The sequence below is a fragment of the Phascolarctos cinereus genome, unplaced genomic scaffold, assembly GCF_003287225.1.
Source record: "Phascolarctos cinereus isolate Bilbo 61053 unplaced genomic scaffold, phaCin_HiC Scaffold_4;HRSCAF=312, whole genome shotgun sequence".
Classification (NCBI taxonomy): Eukaryota; Metazoa; Chordata; class Mammalia; order Diprotodontia; family Phascolarctidae; genus Phascolarctos; species Phascolarctos cinereus.
The window spans coordinates 90081014-90105287 of record NW_027555847.1 but is presented as its reverse complement, the minus strand read 5'-3'; the positions used below and the strand labels follow the sequence as shown (position 1 = coordinate 90105287).

Here is a 24274-nt window from a genome sequence, read left to right as displayed (position 1 = left end):
AACCTGGAAAGACTTATGTGAACTCATGCAAAGTGAAGTGAGCAGAACCAGGACAACATTGTAAGAGCAATAGCAACATTGTAAAGATGATCAACTGCAGAAGATTTAATTACTCTGATCAAGGAAATGAACCAAGACAGTTCCAAAGGACCCATGATAAAAAATGCTATATACCTCCAGAGGGAGAACTGATGAACTCTGAATGCAAATTGAAGCATACTTTTTAAAGACTTTCTTTATTTCCATTATTTTATTTTGTTTGCATTTTCTTTTTCAACATGAGTATATGGAAATATGTTTTGCATGACTTCACATGTATAATCAATATCAAATTGCTTGCCTTCCCAATGAAGGGTGAGGGGAGATAGGAAGGGAGAGAATTTGGAACTCAAAAAATTTTTAAATTATTGTTAAAAATTTTTACATATAATTGGGAACTATTTAACAAAATAAATAAAAATAATTTTTAAAAAATTAAATAGCTATAAAACACACAAAATACTTGAAAGCCTGTCTGCCAAGACACACACAGAACTTTATGAATACAACTATAAAACATTTTTTATATAAGCAAAGACAGACCTAAGTAATTAAGGAAATAGTAATTGTTCATAAGTAGGCCGAGCCAAAATAATAAATAGAACAATACCAGCTAAATTAATTCACATTTTCACTGCTATACCAATCTGTCTACAAAAGGATTATTTCATAGAATTAGGGGAGAGGGAGAAAGGTATGAACATTTATTATGCACCAAATTTATTATGTGCCAAAAACTGCTAAATGTGTCACAATTATCATCTCATTTGATTCTCAAAACAGCTCTATGAGATAGGTGCTATTAATATCCCCATTTTACAGTTGAGGAAACTGAGGCAGACAGAGGTTAAATGACTTGCTCAGATAGCTACCAAGTATCTGAGACCAAATTTGAACTCGAGTCTTCCTGACTCCAGGTCCGGTGCTCTAACCATTACGCCATCTACCTCCCTAGGGAAAAAAAGTAACAAGAAATAACTAGAAAAAAAAATACCAAAATTCACCTGGAGGTCAAGAATCTTAAGGGAAATGCTGTGGAAAAATGTGGGAAGGAAGGAGCCTAGCAGTACCAGATCTTTAACCCTACTACAAAACAGGATCAACAAAACAATTTGGTGTTTGCTTAAAAATTGAGAGGCTGGTCAGTGGAACAGATTAGCTACACAACACACAGAAGTGAATGGAGCTAGTAGCCTAGTGCTCCATAAACCCCAAAACCTCAGCTCCTAGGGTAAAGACATACTATTTGACAAAAACCATTGGTAAAAATGAACAGTAGTCTAGCAGAAATTAGGTTTAGACTCACATCATATGCCAAGATAAGCTCTAAAAGGCTATGACCTAGATATAAAAGGTCACATTATAAACAAATGAGGGGAACAAGGAATCAGATCTACGGACACGGGAAGAGTTTATGACCAAACAGGGAACAGAGAGGATCACAAAAGATAAAATGGATAATTTTGATTATATAAAAATTTTTTAAGTTTTTGCACAAAGAAATGCAATGCAGCTAAGGGTAGAAGGAGAACAATTAACTGAGAAAGAATCTTTGTAGCAGTTTCTATGATGAAAGTGCCTCATTTCCAAGAAATTCAAGAAACTTACTCAGTTTTTTCTCAATCAATACAAATCTTCCTTTCCCTCCTACCTTCTTGTAGCTCCTCCTACTCCCCACATTGAGAATGAAAGAAAAATAAAACTCCTATAACAGGCACCTATTGTCAAGGAAAATAAATTCCTGTATTGGCTGTGTTCAATGATTAGATTAAATTTTCAATAAACATTTGATACAATGTTTCAGTCTGCACTCTGAGTCCATCACCCCTCTATCAGGTGGGCAGCATGCTTCATTATGAGACTCTGGAATTGTGGCTGGTCACTGTGTGGATCAGAGTTCCTAAGTCTTTCAAAGGTGTTAGTATTTACAATATTGTTATCACATAAATTGTTCTCCTGGTTCTGTTCACTTCAGTTGATACCAGTTGATACAAATCTTCTCAGGCTTCTCTGAAACCACCACCTTCATGAACTGATTCAAGAACCATTCCCCAATCTATAAATGGTCAAAGGATATGAACAGGCAGTTATCAAGAGAAGAAATCCAAGCTGACAACAGCCATATGAAAAAAAGTGCTCCAAATTGCTGAAAGAGAACTGTAAATTAAATCAGCTCTGAAGTTTTAACTCACACCTACCAGATTGGAAAAGTTGACCCTCCTCCCCCCAAAAAAAAGTCAGTCTATTAAGTCCTTTCTATATGCCAGGTATTGTGCTAAGTGCTCAGGATACAAAGAAAAGCAAAAAAACAGTCCTTGTAAAGGAGCTCAGCGTCTAACAGAGGACACAACACGCAAACAACTAGGTGCAAACAACAGATATACAGGACAAATTGAGTATACTTGCAGAGCGAAGGCACTAAGATTAAGAAGGACTGGGAAAGGCTTCTCGTAGTAGGTGGGACTTTAGCTGAGACTTGTGGGAAGCAGGAGAATCCAGGAGAGGGAAAGCATTCCAGGCATGGAGGAGGACAGTTAGTGAAAATGCCCAGAGTTGGGAAATGGAAGAGTCCTGTGCCAGGAAAAGCAAGGAGACCGATATCACTGGATGGCAGAGTACATGGAAGGGATTAAGAGATAAAAAGACTGGAGAGGTAGAAAGGGGCCAAGTTATAAAGGGCTAATGGACAATGGCAAATGTTGGAGGGGTTGAAGGAAAATAGGAACATTAATACATTGCTGGAGCAGAACTGGTCCAGCCATTCTGGAAAGCAAGTCAGAACTTTGCTCCCCAAGTTACTAAACTGTGCATACTCTTTGACCCAGTGACACCATTACTCAGCTTATAACCTAAAGACCTAAGAGAGAGAATAAAAGAACCCATTTGTACAAAAACATCTATCACAGTTCTTTTTATAGTAGCAAAGAACTGGAAACTAAGGGAGTGCCCATCAATTAGGGAATGGTTGAAAAATTATGGTTTATAAATGTAATGTGCTTAAGAAAGGATGGAAGTGATGTTTACTGGTCGAAGGATATGAAGAAGCAATTTTCAGATGGAGAAATTAAAGCTATCTATCACCATATGAAAAAATGGTCTAAGTTACTATTGATTAGAGAAATGTAAATTAAAACAACTCTGAGGTACCATCTCACACCTATCAGACTGGCTAATATGACAGAAAAGGAAAATGATAAATGTTGGAGAAGATGTGGGAAAATTGGAACACTAATGCATTGTTTGTTGGTGGAGTTGTGAACTGATCCAACCACTCTGGAGAGCAATTTGGAACTATGCCCAAACAACTGTAAAACTGTGCATACCCTTTGATCCAGCAATAGCACTACTAGGTCTGTATCCTAAAGAGATCACAAAAAAAGGGAAAAGGACCCACATGTACAAAAATATTTATAGCAGCTCTTTTTGTGGTGGCAAAGAATTGGAAATTGAGGGGATGTCCATCAATTGGGGAATGGCTAAACAAGCTGTAATACTGTACACAGTAACAGCAGCACTGTAAAATGATCTTCTCAGCAATATAATGATCCAAGACAATTCCAAAAGACTTGTGATAGAAAATGCTAACCACGTGCAGAGAAAGAACTATGGAGTCTGAATACAGAGTGAAGCATATTATTTTCACGTTTTTTGTTGTTTTTTATTTCTCATGGTTTTTCCCTTTTGTTCTGATTCTTCTTTCACAATATGACTAATGTGGAAATATGTTTAACATGATTGTACACATATGTCCTATAACAGATTGTTTGCTGTCTTGGAGAGGGGGGAGAGAAGGAGAAAAATTTCAAACTCAAAATCTTACAAAAATGAATGTTGAAAACTATCTTTACACGTAATTGGAAAAAAAATAAAATACTAATAACAAAAAAAGAAAGCAATATTTACAAAAAAATCTTCTAAGACTTTTATGAACTGATGCAGAGTGAAGTGAGCAGAACAATTTATATTTTAATATCAACATTAGAAAAATGAACTATTTTTAAAAACTTAAGAACTCTGATCGATCATGATGGATGAAGGACTGGTAGTGAAGAATGATATCTACTTCCTGACACAGAAGTGATAGATTAATATGCTGAATGAACATAAATTTATGGACATGGCCAACATGAGGATCTGTTTTGCTTAACTATGCTTATTTGTTAATAAGAGTTCTGTTGTTGTTTTCCTTTTTCCAGGGCCACGGGGAGGTAGTGAAGAGAAAAAATAAATGCTTCACAATTGAAAAAATATTAACTAAAAAAAAGTTAATAGCGTCAATTTGAATGATTTTTTATAGCTGGGAAACATAGTGGTGGGGGCTCAGGAGACACAATGGTGAGTAATTCTCCACCCTCACACAGTAAGGTTACTCCTCATATCCCAAGAGAGTTTAAGATGTAGCTGGGGAGATGGTCCTTATCTGGGAACCCAAACCAGTCCATAGGAAGGCAAGCTGAGGTGACGAGCCAGTCCAGAGAGAGAAAAAGTGTTCATGACCCAAGCAAGGGGTGACACTGGGGACACACCACACAGATGTTACTCCTATATCCCTCCAACACCTACATTTTGGCTGAGTTGAATTGACTGGACCAAGACTCTTGTTTTTATCTGCCTCCTCCAGACCTCTCAATTCCCTAATCCACACCCACAATAATCCTCCTCTCTGAGTCACAGAGACTTTTGTCCTTATACCCTTTTTCCTCTCAATTTTTCTCCTCTATAAGAGAGTAATAAAAATACTTATATCTCATAAACTAAATGTGAATGTTACCCTTTGCCTCTCTTAACCTTTCTAATTTAGTAAGAACTGGTAAACAGAATCAGGACTTTGAATGTATCTGTGAACTTGGCAAATATTTACCCAGATATTACAGAACCTATCAAAGAGTAGACTATTCATTAAAGTGTTAATGTTTGGAAAGGCTCAAACTCTCAAGATAGAATGAGTTCTTCTCCTTTTGCCAGTCCTACCCCCAATGGGGTCTGCAGTACAAATATAATTCCCATTTCTATAGTTCTTTGAGGTTTGCAAAGCTCTTTCTTCCAAATAGCCCTGTGAGGCAGGAAATATATCTTGTCTGTCTTTGTCTTATGGAGGAAGAAACTGAGTCTCAGAGAGGGGAAGTGTTTTGTCCATGGTCACACTGTTAATATATCCAGGCTGTAATTTGAATGTAGGTCTCTTGACTCTAAGTTAATTCAATTCAATTGAAGAAACACTTATTAAAGACCCGTATGGTATATACTGATATATAGAGTGCGCACGCGCACGCACACACACACACACACACACACACAGTATGTACCCATAAGCATACTGCATCTTGCTCAGTGCTGGTGATAGAAAGACAAAGAAATGAAAAAGTCCCTGGAGCTTACATTTTATTGAGAGATACATGTTAACAGATATATCTATACAAGATAATTTGAACAAGGAGAGAAAATTAAAACTAGGGATCTGCATCCCAGAGGTGGAGGACAGATTGTCCCAAGAGGCAGAGGCTGGAGATAGAAAACCGAGCTCAGGGACCAGCACCTAGGTAAATTTGGTTGGAATGTAGAATCCTAGGAGAGGACTGATATGAAACAAGCCTGGAAAGTCAGGCTGAAGTCAGTTTGTGAAGGTCTTTAAATATCTTGGGGGCAGCTAGGTGGCACAATGGATAGAACACTGGCCCTGGAGTCAGGAGGACCTGAGTTCAAATCTGACCTCAGACTCTTACTAGCTGTGTGACTCTGAGCAAGTTACTTAATTCCTACTCACCCCCAAAAAAATTCTAAGCTAAGGAACTTATCCTAGAAATAACAGGGAGCCACTGAAGACTCTTGACATAGCCACTTCTGTCCTAGAGTTCTCATTTTAAGGAATCTTCGCCAAGGGTATTCCTACCTTATCTCTCTATGGGTTTCCCATGAACAGGCCCCTAGAGTTAGTGCCTGGGTTTCTGGCTAGATAATAACATATTAGAGAGATTCTAGTGGTGATCCCAATTCAGGAAGGTGTTGGACCTGACACTTTTTCAGGGCCCTGCTAACTCAGAAAGTGTCTGTGGTTCTCTGATTTATTACATGCTTCCTATGGACAAGATGTTGTTCTGTCATGGAGCTCAAAGGGAAGACTTTCACTGCCCTCAATGCGTTTTGAAGCCAAGAAATTTCAGGCAGGGACCGACCAGTGTAGTAGAAAGGTTCAGAAGAAGAAGACATCGGTTCAAATTGCAGTTTTGGTACTTAATAGCCCTGTGTTTTTGGTCAAATCCCTTCACCTCTCTAAGACTCAGTTTTCTCATTTGACAAATGAAGGGCTCCTATTAGACAATCCCCTAAGGTCCCCTCCTTCTAGCAGAGGAAGCATGACAGAGGTAGAGGAAAGAGGACTCCTGGAGTCAGGAAACTCTTATCTGCTATGAGACCATGGGCAGGTCACTTCTCCCCTGTGAACCTATTCCTCTAATTTGAAAAATGGGGATAGTAATTCCTGTAGTCACCACCTCATAGAGTTGTTGTAAGGATCAAATGAGTTCATCTGTGTAAATAGGATGTCCTCCACAATCTTAGTGCACTAAGACTTTTGGGACACCCTGTATAAACCACACACTACAATAATAACAAGATTTTTAGGGCACTTATTTAAGGCTGTCAAAGTTCTTTGGTCCCCTCTAGCTCTAAATCCTATGATTCTTTGGTGATATTTGATAGCTATTTGAAAGTTGGTCTGTTTGATCCACTTATAGATCTGGTCTTGGCTCCTGCCTCATGTCTGTAGTGTTTTCAGTTGGTCCCCCCCCCTCCTTTTTTGCCCCCACAAACAACTATTTCTAAAATTTGTTCTGTTAAGGTCAAGTCCATTGTGACAATTAGGGGTATTTTAGCATTCGATCCTGTATTCACTCAGTTACAAATGTAAAGGGCTATCATAGAAAAGCCAATTAGACATCATGCATTCATTCACCAAACCTTCAAAGGACAGTCATGAAAAAGATAATTTGATCTTTTTTGTGTGGCCTTAGTGGGTAGAACTAAAAGCATGGAGCTTGGGGGAGTTGAAGAGGAACGGATGTCAGCCTGATGTAAAGAAAACTTCCTAAGAGTGAGAGCAGTCCAAAAGAGGAATGGACTTCTTTTAATAGGTAGTGAGTTCCCTTTCACTACAGGTTTTTAAGGGGGGGGGTGGATGACCCCTCACCATGGATGTGTAAAAGGCATTTCTGAAAAAAATATGGGGGAGAGAGGACTAGATGACCCCCGAGGTCCCTTTCAGCTCTGAGAGTCTGTGATTCTAATCTATAATGTACTGGGTTGTGCTTTGCCATACTGAGGGGGACAAAGGAGGCAGGGTCTTTCCCAGCGGTATGCTGGAGACCAGAGAGCCGAGTGTTAAATTTTCAGTGTGAGCATTTACACTTCAGCATAGTGAATAAGAAGCCAATATGGGATTCAAGAAGACATGGGCTCTGGACCTACCTTTGACAGAAACTCCAAGTTGGCTAGCCCATGATGGGCTAGTATTCCCAGGGACTGTTTCTTTACTGAGAGTCGTGTATACCAATGAAATCACAGGGTTTGGCAAAAACAAATAGGGTTACAACATTTATGCCATTTGTGTCCTTGGACTGTTATGGGGAAAAGGCTTTGCAAACATTAAAGCACTTTTAAAAATAAGGCCTATCATATTGGGAGTGGGCATTCACATCAACCTTATACTTGGTTTCTAATTTTTTCCTTTTCAGTTTACGTTAGAGCACAATAATGATGAAAGTAATTTCTTACAAAAGTTTACCCTGCAAAGAATTATTGTTTTTTTAGACTTCAACTCCTCCAACTTTACTCCACCTCAGAAAGTTTAAATAATAAGTTCCACATCACAAAGTAAATCAGGGTTAGACCTCGGTCTAAAGTTCAAGCCATGTGATTTTCTATTACACCACACCACACTGACCTAAAGGTCATCTACCCCTTCTCCTCGTCCCCTACCACGCAGAAATACCCTTGAGAGCCTCCCTGTCAAGTACTAGTCACAGAATCACCAATTATCAGCAACAGAAAATTCCTTTAGAACACAAAATAGAGAACATCCATGCTGGGACGACCCTTAGAACAGAGACTATTATGGGTGGAGAGAACCTCAGAGATCATCTGTTGATATAGATTCATTTTGCAGAGATGGAAACTGAGGCCATGAGAGGGGAAGGGACTTGAGCAAACTTATGTAACTAACATGTAGCAGGGCCAGACTAGACCCTAAGTCCAGTGTTTATGAGAGAAAATGAAGTGGAGAAGGAAATGGCAAACCATTCCAGTATCTTTGCCAAGAAACCCCCAAATGAGGACATGAATAGTTGGACATGACCGAAAATGAATGAACTGAACTGAACGGCTCAGTCCTAGGAATTTCCCCTACGGCACAGAGAGAAGTAACGTGGTTGGGGTCCCCATGCTAGTTATGTGTCAGAATAGAGATGTCAACTCAGGTCTTCAACTCAGCACTCAATCACAGCATCCCAGGGTCACAGGTGTAGAGAAGGACAAGACTAGTCCCACTGCCTCATTTTATTATCATTTTGTAAATTAGTTATTTATTTTTAAAAAAAGTTTCCCTCACCATCTCATTCTAGAGATGAGCCACCAGTCATGCTACACTGCTTTGGTCACTAAAGTACTCCCATTTATGCATTTGTTTATTTTTGATCAGGATTGGCCTTTGATCAGAATAGGCCCACTTGGTGGGAATTCCAGGGAGCTGGGGAGCTCTCTCCATCCTTCTTCCTTCACCTCTAAAAGCCCTCCCCCACTGCTTACTGAGTTACTATAATATAATCCTAACTGACAGTTACAGCACTCTAAAATGTGCAGAATGCTTTGCCTGTAATGATCTCATCTGAATCTCACAATAAGTCTGTAAGGTAAATATAAGAGCAACAGTTCTCAAACTTTTTGACCTCAGGATCCCTTTATACTCTTAAAAATGATTGCAGATCCCCCAAAGAGTTTTTGTTTAAATGGGTTTCTACTGGAGAGTGTGCTGTTAGATATTTAACAACCCACTCTCCAAAAAAAAATGCATTCACAACACACTTGAAAGTATAGTCTGCATTTTTAAGATTTTCTCTATCACTTTCTTAAAAATAGACAATCAACAAAACAGTGAATCAAGTCCTGATTTGTAGCATTTCTGAGGTGTAGATGCTTACATTGAAATTTTATTATCAGCTCAAGAGCCAGTCTAAGCTGATTCTAGCATGCCAGTGTTTATATCTCTTTATATTTACCATATTAGAGATTTAGATGTTTTAGTATTATTATGAAAATAGTTTTAACCTCACAAACCTCCCCAGAGGCTCCTAGTGACCACTAAGAGGTCCTCAGACCCTGCTTTGAGAACTGCCATACTATAGGTATTATTGCCTCCATTTTACAGTTGAGGAGACTGAGGCTCAAGGTGGTTAAGTGACCTGCCAACAATGGTCGCAGAGCTAATAAGTATCAGAGGCAGTATTTGAACTAGGAGCTTCCTGCCTCCAAGTCTGACACTGTCCATTAGGACACACTAATGGAAAGGGCCCTAGAATGAGCCAGATCTGCTTTTGAATTCAAGAATCTGCCCTAGCAAGGTGTGTGAATTAGGCAAGTAAATTAACCATCTCTCAGCCTCAGTTTTCTTATCTCAAAATGAGGATAACAAAAGAAGTACCATCTATCTCACAGGGAACTTTGTAAACCATGAAGCCCCACCTAACTGTGTGCTATTACAACTCAGATATACCTGGGATACATGTTAATATTGTTATTAGTACTTTCCTTCTCTCTGTTCCAATCTACCCCCCATGACTGCCAGATTAATGTTCTTTATACACAGATTTTGTCGTGTCATTCTAGCTCAAAACCCTTAGCCTGGCTCCATAACCATTAACAGTGTGGTCCCACCCTTCCTTTCCAACCTTATCTCATACTTTTTTACCCTGTCCATACCATACCCCAGGCAAAATGGACAACTAGAACACACTCCAAGTATTCCTGCTTCTATACATTCGCTTTTGCTGTTTCCTATTGCTGGAATGTGCTCCTACCTCCTTCCCTCAAATTCTTGTCTATTTTTAAAAATCCCAACTCAAATGTCACTCCTTTTGGGATCTCTAACCACCCAGGGAATAAAGATCTCTCAGCACTAATCCTTCCTAGGGCACTTAATGGCTAATGTATGTTGTAATAATGTCCTTATCGTGTGCCCCCCTATGTGAGCTCCCTAAGAGAAAGGACTTTGTACCTCTTTTGGGAAGCATGTCTCTGTGGAACTGAACCGAATATTCATGTATTATTGTAGCTGGCTTCTCAGATCCTTTCTGTGGAATGGGACACAGGAGAGAGAAACCTGGAATCGGCACAGTACCTGGCTCACAGTAGGTGCTTATTGATTGAGGGGATGGGGGAGGATGTCACAGTGGGGATAATGGGGAGGCCCTAGTTAAGGGTGAGGGTCTGAAAATTTTTAAGTTTAATCATTAACATTTTCTCCATCACTTTCTTGAGTCTAGACAATCAACAAAACGATAAATTGAGCTCCAATTTGTAGTCTTTGCCAATTTCTGAGGTATAAATGTCTTCACATTGAAAAATGTGTTTGCGAACTAGTTCCAGAGGGCTCTAGGACACCCTGGGGTAAGGGTACCAGGCAGGGAGCCAGCTTAAACTGACTTCCAAAAGTCAACTGACAAATTTGCAGCATGAGCATTTATATCTCAAATTGGCAAAGGCTATGAACCAGGGTTTGATTTATTAGGTTTTTTTTCAGTTGTCTAGCCATTTTTTCAGAGAGCTAGTTGTTAAGCATTTACCAGCACATCCCTGCAAGCCCTCAAGTACTAATTTAGAGGCAGCTCTGGAATCAAGAAGATCTGAGTTCATATCCAACATCATTGCATCTGATTAGCTAGACACTCACTGCGTGACCTTGGGCAAGTGACTTAACTGTCTGCATCAGGTTCCTCAACTATTAAATAACGACTAGCACCTGTCTCTCACTGTTGTGAGAATCAAATGAGGTAAGATCTGAAAAACACACTGCAAACCTTAAAGTGTTATATAAATGTTAGCTATTATTAATCAGTACACACCAAGCCTATGAGGCCAACTACATAAGATTATAATATTTTGAATTGAAAGGGATGCAAGAGACCACCTAATCCACCTCGATCATTTTCCAGAGTAGGAAACTGAGGCTTAGAAATGTAATATGACTTGCTTAAAGTCAGAGATCGTAAGAATCAGATTCAGGCCCTCTACCTCAAAATCTAGAGCTCTGTCCACTCCTCCACAGTTGTTGGTGCCTGAGCCTTGGAGGCAAGCACCCTGGAGATGACAAGTTCTTCCCACACCTACCGGTTCTCTGGTCCGTAGAGAAAACCACCTTCCTTGGCCCTGAACTGCCTGCCAGCTCTTGGGCCAGTCCTCCTCTGGCTAGGGTCAGACCTTCTGTGCCTTGCTCAGGAGCTCCTCTTCCTAAGGAAAAATGTCTGGAGGGAGGCGACGTGGGTAGTGAGATACCACTTCAGCGTTCTCTGTCCCAGTGCAGAATGGCCCAGGAAAGGTCAGCCTGCCTACATCCTGTTTCAGAATAGTAAAACATATTTTTCCCTCCTGCTTGACTGTGTTTCAAAACAACTGGGATACTGGCTTAATTTAAGGGCTGAGTCAAACTCAAATGACCTTAAAGGCAAAATCAAATGACCTCAAATTTTCCTTAAAGCAAATCTGGCTGGAAAATGTATGCTCCCGGTGGAAATCACAGCCTAGACGGCCTACTCCCCATCCTTTCAGCTGAAGCCACTTAGGCCCTATCATAGGCCTTACCCAAGACTCTAGGGTCAAGCAGTTCTTTTTCTTCTCTGGATGCTTTTTCCTCCTCCATAAAAGGTGGGCTACATGATCCTCCCAGCTCTGAAATTCTCTATCCAATGTCCTTCTCAGTTCTGACATGCTAAGTTCTTCCAGACTTCTTACACATACCACATGCTGGTCCCTACTTCCTCCTAGGTCCCAAATGGGACATCCTCATATCCTTGTTCCATCCCTGTCTATCTCTAGGTCCTGGCCATTCATCCTAGGATGGCAGGGTTTTTAGAATTTAAAGGAGTGTTAGAGATCATCTATTCTAATTCTCTCAATATACAAATGAGGAAACTGAGTCTCAGAGGGAAGTGACTTGTCCAAATTCCAACCTGTAAAAAGTAGCAGAGGGGGGTAGAGCCAAGATGGCAGAGTGAAAGCAGTGACTTGCTTGAGCTCTCCTCCAAACCCCTCTAAATACTCAAAAACTGGCTCTAAACAAATTCTGAAGCAGCAGAACTCACAAAAAGACAGAGTGAAACAAATTTCCAGCCCAGGACAACCTGGATGATTGATCAGAAAGGTGTATCGTGCCAGGCTGGGAGCGCAGCACAGCGCAGCGTGTGTGCGCAGGCGGCAGCGAACCTGGAGCAGGCCTCAGAAGACTGAATCTCGGGCAACTGTGGAGGTTTCCAGACTCCTCAATCCACCAATGCCAAAGACAACTTAGAAGGTCAGTGGAAAAAGTCTGTTTCTGTCGGTGCTGAGAAAGGAAGGCGGGGTTTCAGCTCCATTCCCCAAGAGCATGGCCCTGGGGGGAGCAGCTGCTCCCCGAGCTTCCGGCCCACAGATTGAGGGGGAATCCAGTGGCTGATCAGAGAGGGATTGCAGGGATCTCTTTGCCAATGCTAAGGCAGGAATCTCTTGCTTTGCCCGTGTGTGGATCTGGGTCACAGTTCTGGATGGTGGTGCTGGGGTGAGAAGGAACACTGGCTTGGTGGAGCTTGTAGTGGTTGTGGAGAGAAACCCCTCCTCACAGTTACAGGACAGAAAGGAGTACTTGTAGTCGCAGGCCAGGAAAGGAGTAAACACCTCGCCCCTTATCATATCACCTTGGAAGAACTGAAAATTTACAGGGCCCTACAAGTATCTCTGAAAACAGCTACACAAACCCCCAAAAGCTTAGGACAGTACACTCTCCACATTGGAAGCAGATTTGTACCTTAACAAAGAGTTTAAAACTCAAGTAATTGGCTGGGATCATGAGCAAGCAGTGCAAAAAGAGTCAGACTATATTATCTTACTTTGGTGACAAAGAAGATCAAAATATACAACCAGAAGAAGACAACAAAGTCAAAGCTCCTACATCCAAAGCCTCCAAGAAAAATATGAATCAGTCCCAGGCCTTGGAAGAGCTCAAAAGGGATCCTGAGAAGCAAGTAAGGGAAGTAGAGGAAAAACTGAGAGTGATGCAAGAAAGTCATGAAAAACAAGTCAACAGCTTGCTAAAGGAGACCCAAAATAATACTGAAGAAAATAACATCTTAAAAAAAAGCCTAGCCCAAATGGCAAAAGAGGTCCAAAAAGCCAATGAGGAGAAAAATGCCCTAAAAAGCAAAACTGGCCAAATGGAAAAGGAAGTCCAAAAGCTTACTGAAGAAAATACTTCCATGGGGCAGCTAGGTGGCACAGTGGATAGAGCACCGGCCCTGAAGTCAGGAGGCTGAGTTCAAATCCGGCCTCAGACCAAACACTTGACACTTAATAGCTGTGTGACCCTGGGAAAGTCACTTAACCCCAACTGCCTAAAAGCAGAAAAAAAAATACTTCCTTAAAAATTAGAATAGAGCAATTGGAAGATAGTGACTTTATGAGAAATCACAAAACAGTAGAACAAATCCAAAAGAACGAAAAATTAGAAAACAATGTGAAATATCTCATTGGAAAAAACTGACCTGGAAAATAGATCCAGGAGAGAGAATTTAAAAATTATGGACTATCTGAAAGCCATGATCAAAAAAAGAGCCTAGACATCATCTTTCAAGAAATTATCAAGGAAAACTGCCCTGATATATTAGAACCAGAGGGCAAAATAGAAATGGAAAGAATCCACAGATCTCCTCCTGAAAGAGATCCTCAAAGGAAAACTCCTAGGAATATTGTAGCCAAATTCCCAAGTTCCCAGGTCAAGGAAAAAATATTACAAGCTGCCAGAAGGACACAGTTCAAGTACTGTGGAAACACAATCAGGATAACACAAGATTTAGCAGCTTCTACATTAAAGGACCGCAGGGCATGGAATATAATATTCTGGAGGGCAAAGGAGACAGGATTACAACCAAGAATCACCTACCCAGCAAAACTGAGTATAATCCTTCAGGGGAAAAAATGGTCATTCAGTGAAATAGGGACTTTCAAGCATTCTTGATGAAAAGACCAGAGCTGAATAGAAAATTTGACTTTCAAATACAGGACTCTAGTGGAACATGAAGAGGTAAACAGGAAAGAGAAATCATAAAAGACTTATTAAGATTGAACTGTTTACATTCCTGCATGGAAAGATGATATTTATAACTCATGAGACCTTTGTCAGTATCAGGGTAGTTGGAGGAAAAAATTATATGTATGTATATGTAGATAGATAGATAGAGGGCACAGGGTGAGCTGAAGATTAAGGGGTCATATCTGGAGAATAAAATTAAGGGATGAGAGAGGATTATACTCGAGAAGAAGAAAGGGAGAGGTAGAATGGGGTAAATTATCTCACAAAAAAAACCAGAAAAGTCTCTTACAGTGGAGGGGAAACAGGGGAAGGTGAGAGGGAATGAGTGAATCTTATTCTCATAGGATTTGGCTTAAGGAGGGAATAACATACACATTCAATTGGGTATGGAAATCTGTCTTACCCTACAGGAAAATAGGGGGAGAAGGGGACAAGAGAGCAGGGGGATGAGAGAGGAGGGCAGATTGGGAAAGGGGGTAATCAGAAGTAAATACTTCTGAGGAGGGACAGGGTCAAAAGAAAGAATAGAATAAATGGGAGGGCAGGATAGGATTAAGGGAAATAGAGTTAGTTTTTCACAACATGTCTACTATGGACGTGTTTTGCATAACTGCATATTTACAACCTATATTGAGTTGCTCGCCTTTCCAATGAGGGTGGGTGGGGAGGGAGGAAGAGAGAAAATTTGAAACCTAAAGTTTTAAAAACATATGTTTAAAAAAAATGTTTTCACATCCTACTGGGAAATAAGAAATATAGGAAATGGGGTATAGAAGTCTATCCTGCCCTACAGGAAAATAGAAGGGGAAGGGGATAAGAGAAGGGGAGAGAGATAGAAGAGAGGACAGACTAGGGGAAGGGATATTTAGAATGCATGACATCTTGGGGTGGGGGGAGGGGGAGATCGGGTGAAAATTTGGAACTCAAAAACTTGTGGAAGTGAATGTTGAAATCTAAAAATAAATAAATTTATATTTAAAAAATAAATAAATAAAAAGTAGCAGAGCTAAGATTGGAACCCATTTCTTCTAACTCTGAGCTCAATGCTCTTTGCACTGTGCCAGTCTGGCATGTCTGCCTTTTCTTAAAAGGACTTTCAGTCTTGCATGCCTTCCGACATCTGTACATTGCCTCTCACATTGCCTGCATTCCAAAGCCTTTTCTCTAGTTGCGTGAGTGGCCCAAAGACAAGACTTTCACCAATTGAAGAGTTTCCAAATGACTGGAAATCTCCAGCTCAAATCATGCTGTGAAGGAGACCTTGAGTTCGTGATGCTTTGATGCCTGCTCTGGGTGTCCCATGACGACTGCCCACTCAATAAGGCATATTGTTGTGGTCTCTTCATCTCTCCGGGTCTCAATTTCCTCAGTCTGAAAGTAAGGAGGCTGGACTGACTGAATTTTAAAATTCCTTCTAGCTCTGGCAGGCTGGAGCTCTCTTTCCTACTTCCTTCTCTAAACCTTTGTCCTCCTCCCCATTCCTGACTCTCAACCGAAACTCCTTTATCCTGCATCTTAACCCCCTTGGGAATGCCTGCAGCTCCCAAAGTGACAACTAGCTATTAGACAAACTGACCTCTACTAATGAATGGGAAGGGGCTGAAGGAAGGCCACCTCTTGCCTCCCATCCCCCCAATGGATCACAAAAGGGTCCTAAAATGTTACAGTTAGAAGCATTCTCAGAAATTGTCCAATTCTCCCCCTACCTTTTAATTTTACAGAGAAGGAAGCTGAAAGGCAAAAGAGGAAATGACTTGTCTAAGGTCACATAGTTGTTTAGTTGAGGAGCCAAGACTAACATCCTGGTTCCCAAACTCCTGTTTGCTTTTGTATTGCCAAATAGAAACCTCCTGCTTTTTTCAATCTGACCCAGGCAAATGACTCTAATGATGGGAATTTCAGGTGGGAGAGGAAAGGAATCCATAGTCACAGATCATCAGATGCCAGTAGAAGAGAAAAGAGAGGATGTTTAAAGCAGAAAATGCTTCTTACATCACACTCTTTAGGGGGCTTCCTATGTTGATTATGTAGAATTCTGGGCTGTACCCCAACTCAAATTCAAGGGTTGTGTTGCTTGGGGGGGGGGTGACTAGTCTCAGATTTAAGGTACTCTGTGCATCTACACTCCTAAAAAAATATAGCTCACTAGCTTCTACTTGTATGTTTACCTTTAACACTATAAGGAATGGAATTTAAAGAATTTAAGAATACCTTGAAGGACTAAGCTGTGTCAAATGATATTAGGATGAAATTTTTATTTCAAAGTAAAATTATACTATCTGCCTGTAATTATTTGTATTTAAAATGTATTTGCACAAACAGGAGAAAGAAATGTCAGCTAATAAACACAATTAGCTCAAGGCAAATGTATTTACTGAAATGAAATCTTAAGAACATTAGCAAAAAAAGGTTTCAGGGCCTGGAATATGATATTCTGGAGGTCAAAGGAGCTAGGATTAAAACCAAGAATCAACTACCCAGCAAAACAGTGTAATCAATGAGGGGGAGAAATTGATATTCAATGAAATAGAGGATTTTCAAGCATTCTTGATGAAAAGACCAGAGCTGAATAGAAAACCTGACTTTTCAAATACAAGACTCAAGGGAAGCATGAAAAGGTAAACAGGAAAGAGAAATCATTTAAAGTTGAACTGTTTACATTCCTACATGGAAAGATATCTGTAACTCATGAGATCTTCGTCAGTATTAGGGTAGTTGGAGGGAGGGAAAATATATATAGACAAAGGGCACAAGGTGAATTGAATATGAAAGGATAACATCTAAAAAACAAAATTAAGGGGTGAGAGAGGCTTGTACTGGGAGGGAAACAGAGGTAGAATGGGGTAAATTATCTCACATAAAAGAGGCAAGAAAAAGCTTTTATAATGGAGGGGAAAAGGGAGGAGGTGAGAGGGAATGAGTGAATCTTACTCTCATTGGATTAGGTTTATGGATGGAATAATATGCACATTCAATTGGGTTTGGAAATCTATCTTACCCAACAGAAAAATAAGGGGGAAAGAGATAAAAGAGGCGGGGATGATAGAAAGGAGGGCAGACTGGGGGAGGGGGTAATCAGAAGCAAATACCTTTGAGGAGGGACAGGGTCAAAGGAGAGAATATAATAAATGGGGGCTAGGATAAGAGGGAGAGAAATACGGTTAGTCTTTCACAACATGACTATTATGGAAGTGTTTTGCATGACTACACATGTATAACCTATATTGAATTACTTGCCTTCTCAATGAGGGTGGGTGGGGAGGAAGGAAGGGAGAGAATTTGGAACTCAAAGTTTTAAAAATGAATGTTCAAAATTGTTTCTACATGCAACTAGGAAATAAGATATATAGACAATGGGGTATAGAAATCTATCCTGCCCTACAGGAAAATAGAAGGGGAAAGGGATATGAGAAGGGAAGGTAGATTGGGAGAAGGGGTAGTCAGAATGCATGATGTCTTGGGGTGGGAGAAGATGGAGAGAAAATTTGGAACTCAAAATCTTGTGAAAACTAAAAATAAATAAATAAATTAATTGATAAAAAAGTTTCCCCCATAAACCTAGGGTGTGTTCTCCCATAGCTGTGTATACCATCAGTAGAAAGAAAGGGCACTTATATAAAATATGCTGGTAGAAAGGCAGGCACACACTTAAGGAATATATGTGGCTTAGGCAACTAACACCTTCAATAATCCAGGGCCCTGGTACTCTTTTATTTCTCATGATGTCCTCATGCTGCTTCCCTTGGGTGCAGGGTCTCTACCTGGTGGATTACTTCCTGGGAAGTCCCTGTCCCAGTAACCAGAAGGGACTCAGAGGTTACAGTCTTCAGAGTTAGCTCTGGCCTCACCTCTCCACTGGCTCCCTGGAAAGTGTATTCCATTTTTTTAAAGGGCCACTAAGGGGATGATTGAGCCCTAGCTTGTCTAGCTGGTTATTGCCAGCTGCCCTCAAGTTCTGCCAGTTTTGTCTGGACACATAAAGGGGCGACCAAGCCTTTGTTGTTGTTTAGTCATTTCGGCCACATCTGACTCTTCATGACCCCTTTCTGAAGCTTTCTTTGCAGAGATACTGGAACGGTTGACTATTTCCTTCACCAGCTCATTTTACAAATAAGAAAATTGAGGCAAACAGAGTTAAGGGACTTGCCCAGGGTCATACAGCTAGTAAGTGTCTGAAGTCGGATTTGAACTTGGGTTTTCCTGACTCTAGGCCTGGTATTCTATCCACCGCACTACCTAGGTACCCTTTACACTTTGTTTAAGACCTTCGTACCTCTCTGTCTCTCTTAACCTGACCCCTTAACATCTACAATTATATCAGCTGGTAGAAAGTCAATTGATTAGGGGTGTCCTTGTCAATTCTATGAGAAGAAAAATCATACATCATACAAAAACTAGTTTTGCAGGCTCCCTGCCCTGAGAGCACTGCTATGGAGATGAGACTCATAAAGACCTATCCTTGAGGTGACCACTGTTTGAAGTCGGATCTCTGGTTCTGTGTTTTTGGAGAATTCCATGAGAGAGAAGCTGGAATAGGGTGTTCATTCTCCATTTTGGAACCACATGGGCAGATATGGCAGAATGATGTGTCCAAACTCTGGGTCCAAAAGCTTGGTCCCCTGCCCCTCCTTCTGGGATTTTATTTTGGTGGACTTCTGAACTGGACTGGGGAGGTATTAGAAAAGACCTAGGGTTTGAGTCCTACCTCTGACACTTGCTAACTTCTCTGAGCCTCTGTTTCCTCAACTATAAAATGGAAATAACGACTGTTGAACTTACCTCACCAACAACTGTTGTGAGGAACAAACAAGGAATGTAAGATATGCAAAGTGTTTTGCTAAACCTAAAGCATTATGGCAGTGCGAGCTATTTATTAGCCCCTCATTTTGGAAAGAGAAAATCCCAGAAAAATAAATAAGTTGCCTAAGGTCACTAAGGTAAGTGACAGAGGTGGATCTTGAGTCCAGGTCTCCTACCTCCTCGTCCAGTGCTTTTTCCATATCTCATTTGCATTAAGAGGGGCTGAGACCATTACATTTGCTTTTAGCAGACTTGTCTAATAGAACTAGCTCTAGGAGAAGCTACCATCTTACTCATTTCTCCTTCTGCACAATATACAGAAACCCTCCCCTTCACATTTCTCCCCAGATCATCTGCCTTTCTATCATCTCTCCAAAAGAACAGGAACTGTAGGCACCTTCAGATCCAGGTCCCTCTTCTGTGAACCTGTAGATCCTGGATCTTTTGTCACTTTTTTCTTTCCCTGGCATGGAGAAAGTCACCCAGTAACAACCAACAAAACAGAAATTTGCTCAGCTGTTTCTTGTTCTTTGTTTCCAGAATAAGGAGTTCCCTGAGACAGGAGACAAGCCCAAGACCCAGAGACAGTGTTCCTGCCTTCTTCTGGTCTTAGCCAGCTTTGAACTGTGGTAACTACCGAGCGGGGGAGGGAGGCACTTCAGCTCCTACAAGAAGTTTCGCTTCAGCCTCAATGCCAGTTCTAGCTCCAGCTACAAACCGCACCTCAGATCCAATCTTCCACATGTTTTTCTCTGATCCCAACAGGCATATGGCTGGCTATGTGACATGGGTCAGCATCAAGTTTCCTGTAGTTACACAGAGGCCCAATGAGTTAGAGGGTATGCCAGATGTTTGTGCTTAGTTCAGGGGAGGGGAACTAACCTATCCCTGCTGAACACATTCCAAGAAAACACAGGCCTGGACTGTACCATGAAGAGCTTAGGTTAGAGGGGAGAAGCTACAGGCAGATTTGGAATCAGAAGCCCTGGGTTTGAATCCTGACTCTGTTATCACCATGAAGTGTAGGTAGAGCTGGTAAAGAAAAACCTTTGAGATTACTGAGTTAGTTGCTTCATTTGGTTTTTGTAGTCCTGTTTGGCAAGATGGGAACAGAGGAAGACCGGGTACAGGGGATCTATTTTCTCTTTGCTTGGCAAATTCCCCAGGTAAGCCTGTTATTCAGAAGGCCATGTGCCAGACCAAGGCTGGACTGCTCTTGAAATGCTAGCTGTAGTTATTGCTTTCTGTTTGAGATTTAATCTACCTCACCACTTCCAGGCTCTTCAAATAACTGTATAACCAAGGGTGAGCATGGCAAATAGCTGGCATTTACATAGTACCTTAGGTTTTCAAAGTGTTTTACATGGTATCCCATTCATCTCTCATAACACACTTGAGAGATAAGTGCAATTATCATCCCTCATTTTACGGCTCAGAAAACTGAGGCTGAGAGATGATGTGACTTGAACAAGGTCACACACCTAGTAAGGACTTGAACTCAGGGTTTCCTGATTCCAAGTCCAAGATACTATTCACTGTGCCACTTTGCTGCTATAGTAAATCTAGGCATTAGCCCTCTTCAGGGCTGCTTATCCACCTTTGGGGTCCACCTGATTCACCCAACTCTTACCTGTGGCTCCAGGAAGCTGTAGTATGTGCAGCGGCCACACTCTGGTAAACCATCTTGGCAGACCGGCTGAAGGAGGCTGAGGTTAACTGAGTTAGGGGGATATCCACCCCAAGCATGTGAAGACTTTCTCTGGCAGATGAGAATGATTTGTTCCAATGCCCATGAAGATGGCTGAAGCAAGGGCTGTGGAGCACTTAGAGCTTGGTCAGGCACTGTAGACACCAAGGTCATGTGCTGCATCCTGGGCCATCAGCAATCATCCTGACTTTTGTCCTGCCACTGAGCTTCAATGACTCAGGAAGAAAGAGCGAGGCTGACGACTTTGCGAAGCTCTGCCTCACTTAAATCCAATTCACACACAAGTCTAGACATCACCCCATGACGTCACCGGTTCTCTTCAAAAATGAAGGTCAAACAACAGGTATCAGAGGATGAAGTGGAACAGAAAGCCAGGGGGCATGAACAGGACACTGAAAAGAGAAAGAAAGTAACCAATACAGAGAGTGGAAGTGGAACAGTCAGTGGTTTTCTGATGGCAGGAAGCAAAAATGGCCTTGCTGCTTAGATACTAGAAAGGGAGTCCATTAATTGGTGTCTTCAAGGACAGCTCTAAGGGGAGCCATCTCACACAGCAGTCACTCGTAGACTTGATCCCACTACTGCTATGAGCAGGAGCTCAGAACTGCTCCATTTCTGATCTGGACTGTTCAGCCCCTCCTCAGGCAGCCCAGTGGCTTCGGCTCCACCTTATCAAGTCTGGTTCCCATCTCAAGGGCTCTGCCAGCCTCAGCCTGCTTGGTAGCAACAATTATAGGCCTGCACCACCATACCTAGCTTAGAATTCTCCTTTAAAATCCTCCCACTTCTGAAACGTTCCCACAGCCTGAATATCAAAAGTTTCCAATGGGGTAGCTCCTCAGGGCTTACAAATCGTTTTCATCAAAACCCTGTGAGGTAGGCAGTGCTGAGAAACTAAGACCCAGGAAGGTGATAAGGTGTAATCACCTTAGATTACATAGGTAGTGAATAGCATGACTGGAGTTCAGAGAGAGCTCTCTTTCTACTCTACTACACTCACTCTTTACTTGGATGACCCTGGTTAAGTTACTTCCTCTTTCTGGGCCTCAGTTTCTTCCTCTGAGGAATGGGGAACATTAATACATACACCACCTACCTTGTAGCATTGTGATAAAGCCTAAATGAAGCAAAGGATTTAGAACTAGGAGATCCAGGTTCAAATCCCAGCTGTGACAGTTACCGGCTATGTGAGCAATTCACTTAACTTCCCTAAAACTCAGTTTTACCACCTGTAATATGGAGAAGTAATTCTTGTACTATCTCTTTCCGAGAGGTGTCTTGAGGAAAGTGCTCTGTAACCCTTAAGGTGATATGACAATGTGTTCTGTGAGTGAAGAACTGGTGGAAGTGAATTGTCAAGTGATAAAGAAAGAGCAAGTTTTGTCATAATTAGGTCATAGAGAAGAAAGTACATCTTGACTGATAAAAGAGGGGTTGAGAAATCTTCCCTGGAAGGCACTAAAACCGAGCATGGTCCACTTTGGCCTGGGAAGCCTGCAGCTGAAGAAGGAGAGGCTACAAGGATAGATGAAACAGCTCAATGATGCTATTTTGGTCCTCATCTGAACTACAGGGTGGGGACTTGGAAAAAATGAACTATTTTCTTTCCTAACATCCTTCTTCAAAAGTTACATTAGAGACACCCTGCATTGGCTGTTGTCACATGAGTCTGAGGCTGAAAATGAGAGAACTGGGTTCCCTCCACCCTCGCCCACCTTGGCTGTTTGGGCAGGAAGAGGTGGACTTTTCTATGGACCTCTGGCATCTTTCCATGTAGCCCTTGTGCTGGAGATTCTTTGAGACCCTACATCATTAGAGTTGGAAGAGACCTTATAACCATAACCATAACCAGACCATACTAGAATCAACCAGAATCAACATGGGGTGGGGCACTTCCTCCTCATAATGACTACCATCTTTGTGCCACACCTCAATTGTTTTCAGTTGTGTCTGACTCTTTGTGACTCATTTTTTGGGTTTTCTTGGGCAAAGATACTGAAGTGGTTTGCTATTTCCTTCTCCAGTTCATTTTACAGATGAGGAAACTGAAGCAGAGTACAGTGACTTGCCCAGGATCACACAGCTAGTAAGATGAGTGTTCCTGACTCCAGGCATGGAACTCTATCCATTATGCTACCTAACTGCCCTGCCTCACCTCTACCAGGCCTGAACCATTGGACTTTCAACTATTGGAGATCCCTCCTCACTAGGGTATTTATTCTATGCTATGAATTCTAAGGTCTCAGACCCTCTATAACTCTTTTCATGGTATCCCTCTCCTGGGGTTTGCTATCACCCTCACCCCGATGGGGCTCAGCCCAAACTATATGGCCATACCCTCTCTGGCTACATTTGTATTTGGACTGTCCTCTAGACCATCATCTTCCTCCTGCTCCCCAACAAATGAATTTGCACCCAGGTACAAGAATTCATAGTCATAGCTCTGCTTAGAACATAAAATGTTGTAGCTAGAATATCAGAGCTGGAAGGATGGTTAGAACACAGAATAACAGAATGCCCAATCTGGGAGGAACCTTAGAACACTGAAAACAGAATAACAGAATTGGGAGGAGCCTTAGAACAAACAACACAGAATGTCACATCTGGAGGAGACATAGATCAATCAATGGTCCATCAGCTACCCTATTTCTCAAGGAAGATGCTGAGGTCCAGAGGTTAAATGATTTGCTCAAAGCAATGCAGTGACTCAGTATCAAACACAAGGCTGGAACTGTTCTAACGTTTCTTCTCCTGAAACTTTTTTAAAAAGTCTGTTCAGGGTCAAATCCACCCACATTTGCAGAGCACTCACCATGTGCAATGTCCTGTGGGGATACAGAAGAGGGCCTTGTCCCCGCCCCTGAATCAGTCATCACTGTGCTGGGCAGGGAAGACTTACACAGATAAACAAGTGACTGGATTAACGTATTTTGTCGACCTTTGAGCTCTACAAGATGTGAAGGAGTCTTACTACTGGATGAGTAACATCTGGCACCAAAGACCTCTGGGCTTTGTGCACCACAGAGGCACAGAGGGTCCATGCCATAGGAGCTGAAAGGAGAGAAGAGATCCCTGTGGATTTTGTGGGGAGGGAGTCAGGGAGGACTTCCTGAAGGAGGTGGCATTTGAACTATGAAGATTTTTGATAGGAGAAAGAAGGGAGAACTATCTATGAAAGGAAAATAGCAGAAATGGTGGCAGATGGGGTATAATGGACAGAACTAGAGGGACTAAAGTCAGAAGACTTGGGTTCAATTCCTGACTGCTGTTTAATAGCTTTGGTAGATCATTTCATTTCTCTGCACCTTCATTTTGCCCATATGTAAAATGAGATGGTTGGACTAGATTGACCTTCAAGGTCCCTTTCTGTTCTAACATTTATATAACTTGTGTTCTAAGGT

The 24274-nt window shown here is 41.5% G+C and overlaps 1 protein-coding gene and 1 long non-coding RNA gene across 3 annotated transcripts in view; one reads left to right on the top strand and one right to left on the bottom strand.

The window, feature by feature from the left end:
* Positions 1–21254, bottom strand: part of ACKR2 (atypical chemokine receptor 2) — a 39641-nt gene extending 18387 nt beyond the window's left edge. The window contains exon 1 of one of the 2 annotated variants that reach the window (XM_078152415.1): positions 20796–21254. In XM_078152415.1, coding sequence (XP_078008541.1) covers positions 20796–21035 — 240 coding nt within the window. In that variant the 5' untranslated portion in view covers positions 21036–21254. Of the gene's footprint in view, positions 1–11415; positions 11598–20795 lie in introns of those variants that run through there. The other variant, XM_020999307.2, reaches the window with a different exon arrangement.
* LOC110217131 (uncharacterized) lies at positions 10337–20223 on the top strand. The gene is made up of 2 exons (XR_002326968.1): positions 10337–10436; positions 19706–20223. It is a non-coding gene; the product is annotated as an uncharacterized LOC110217131 (long non-coding RNA).
* Positions 21255–24274: the final 3020 nt, after the last annotated feature.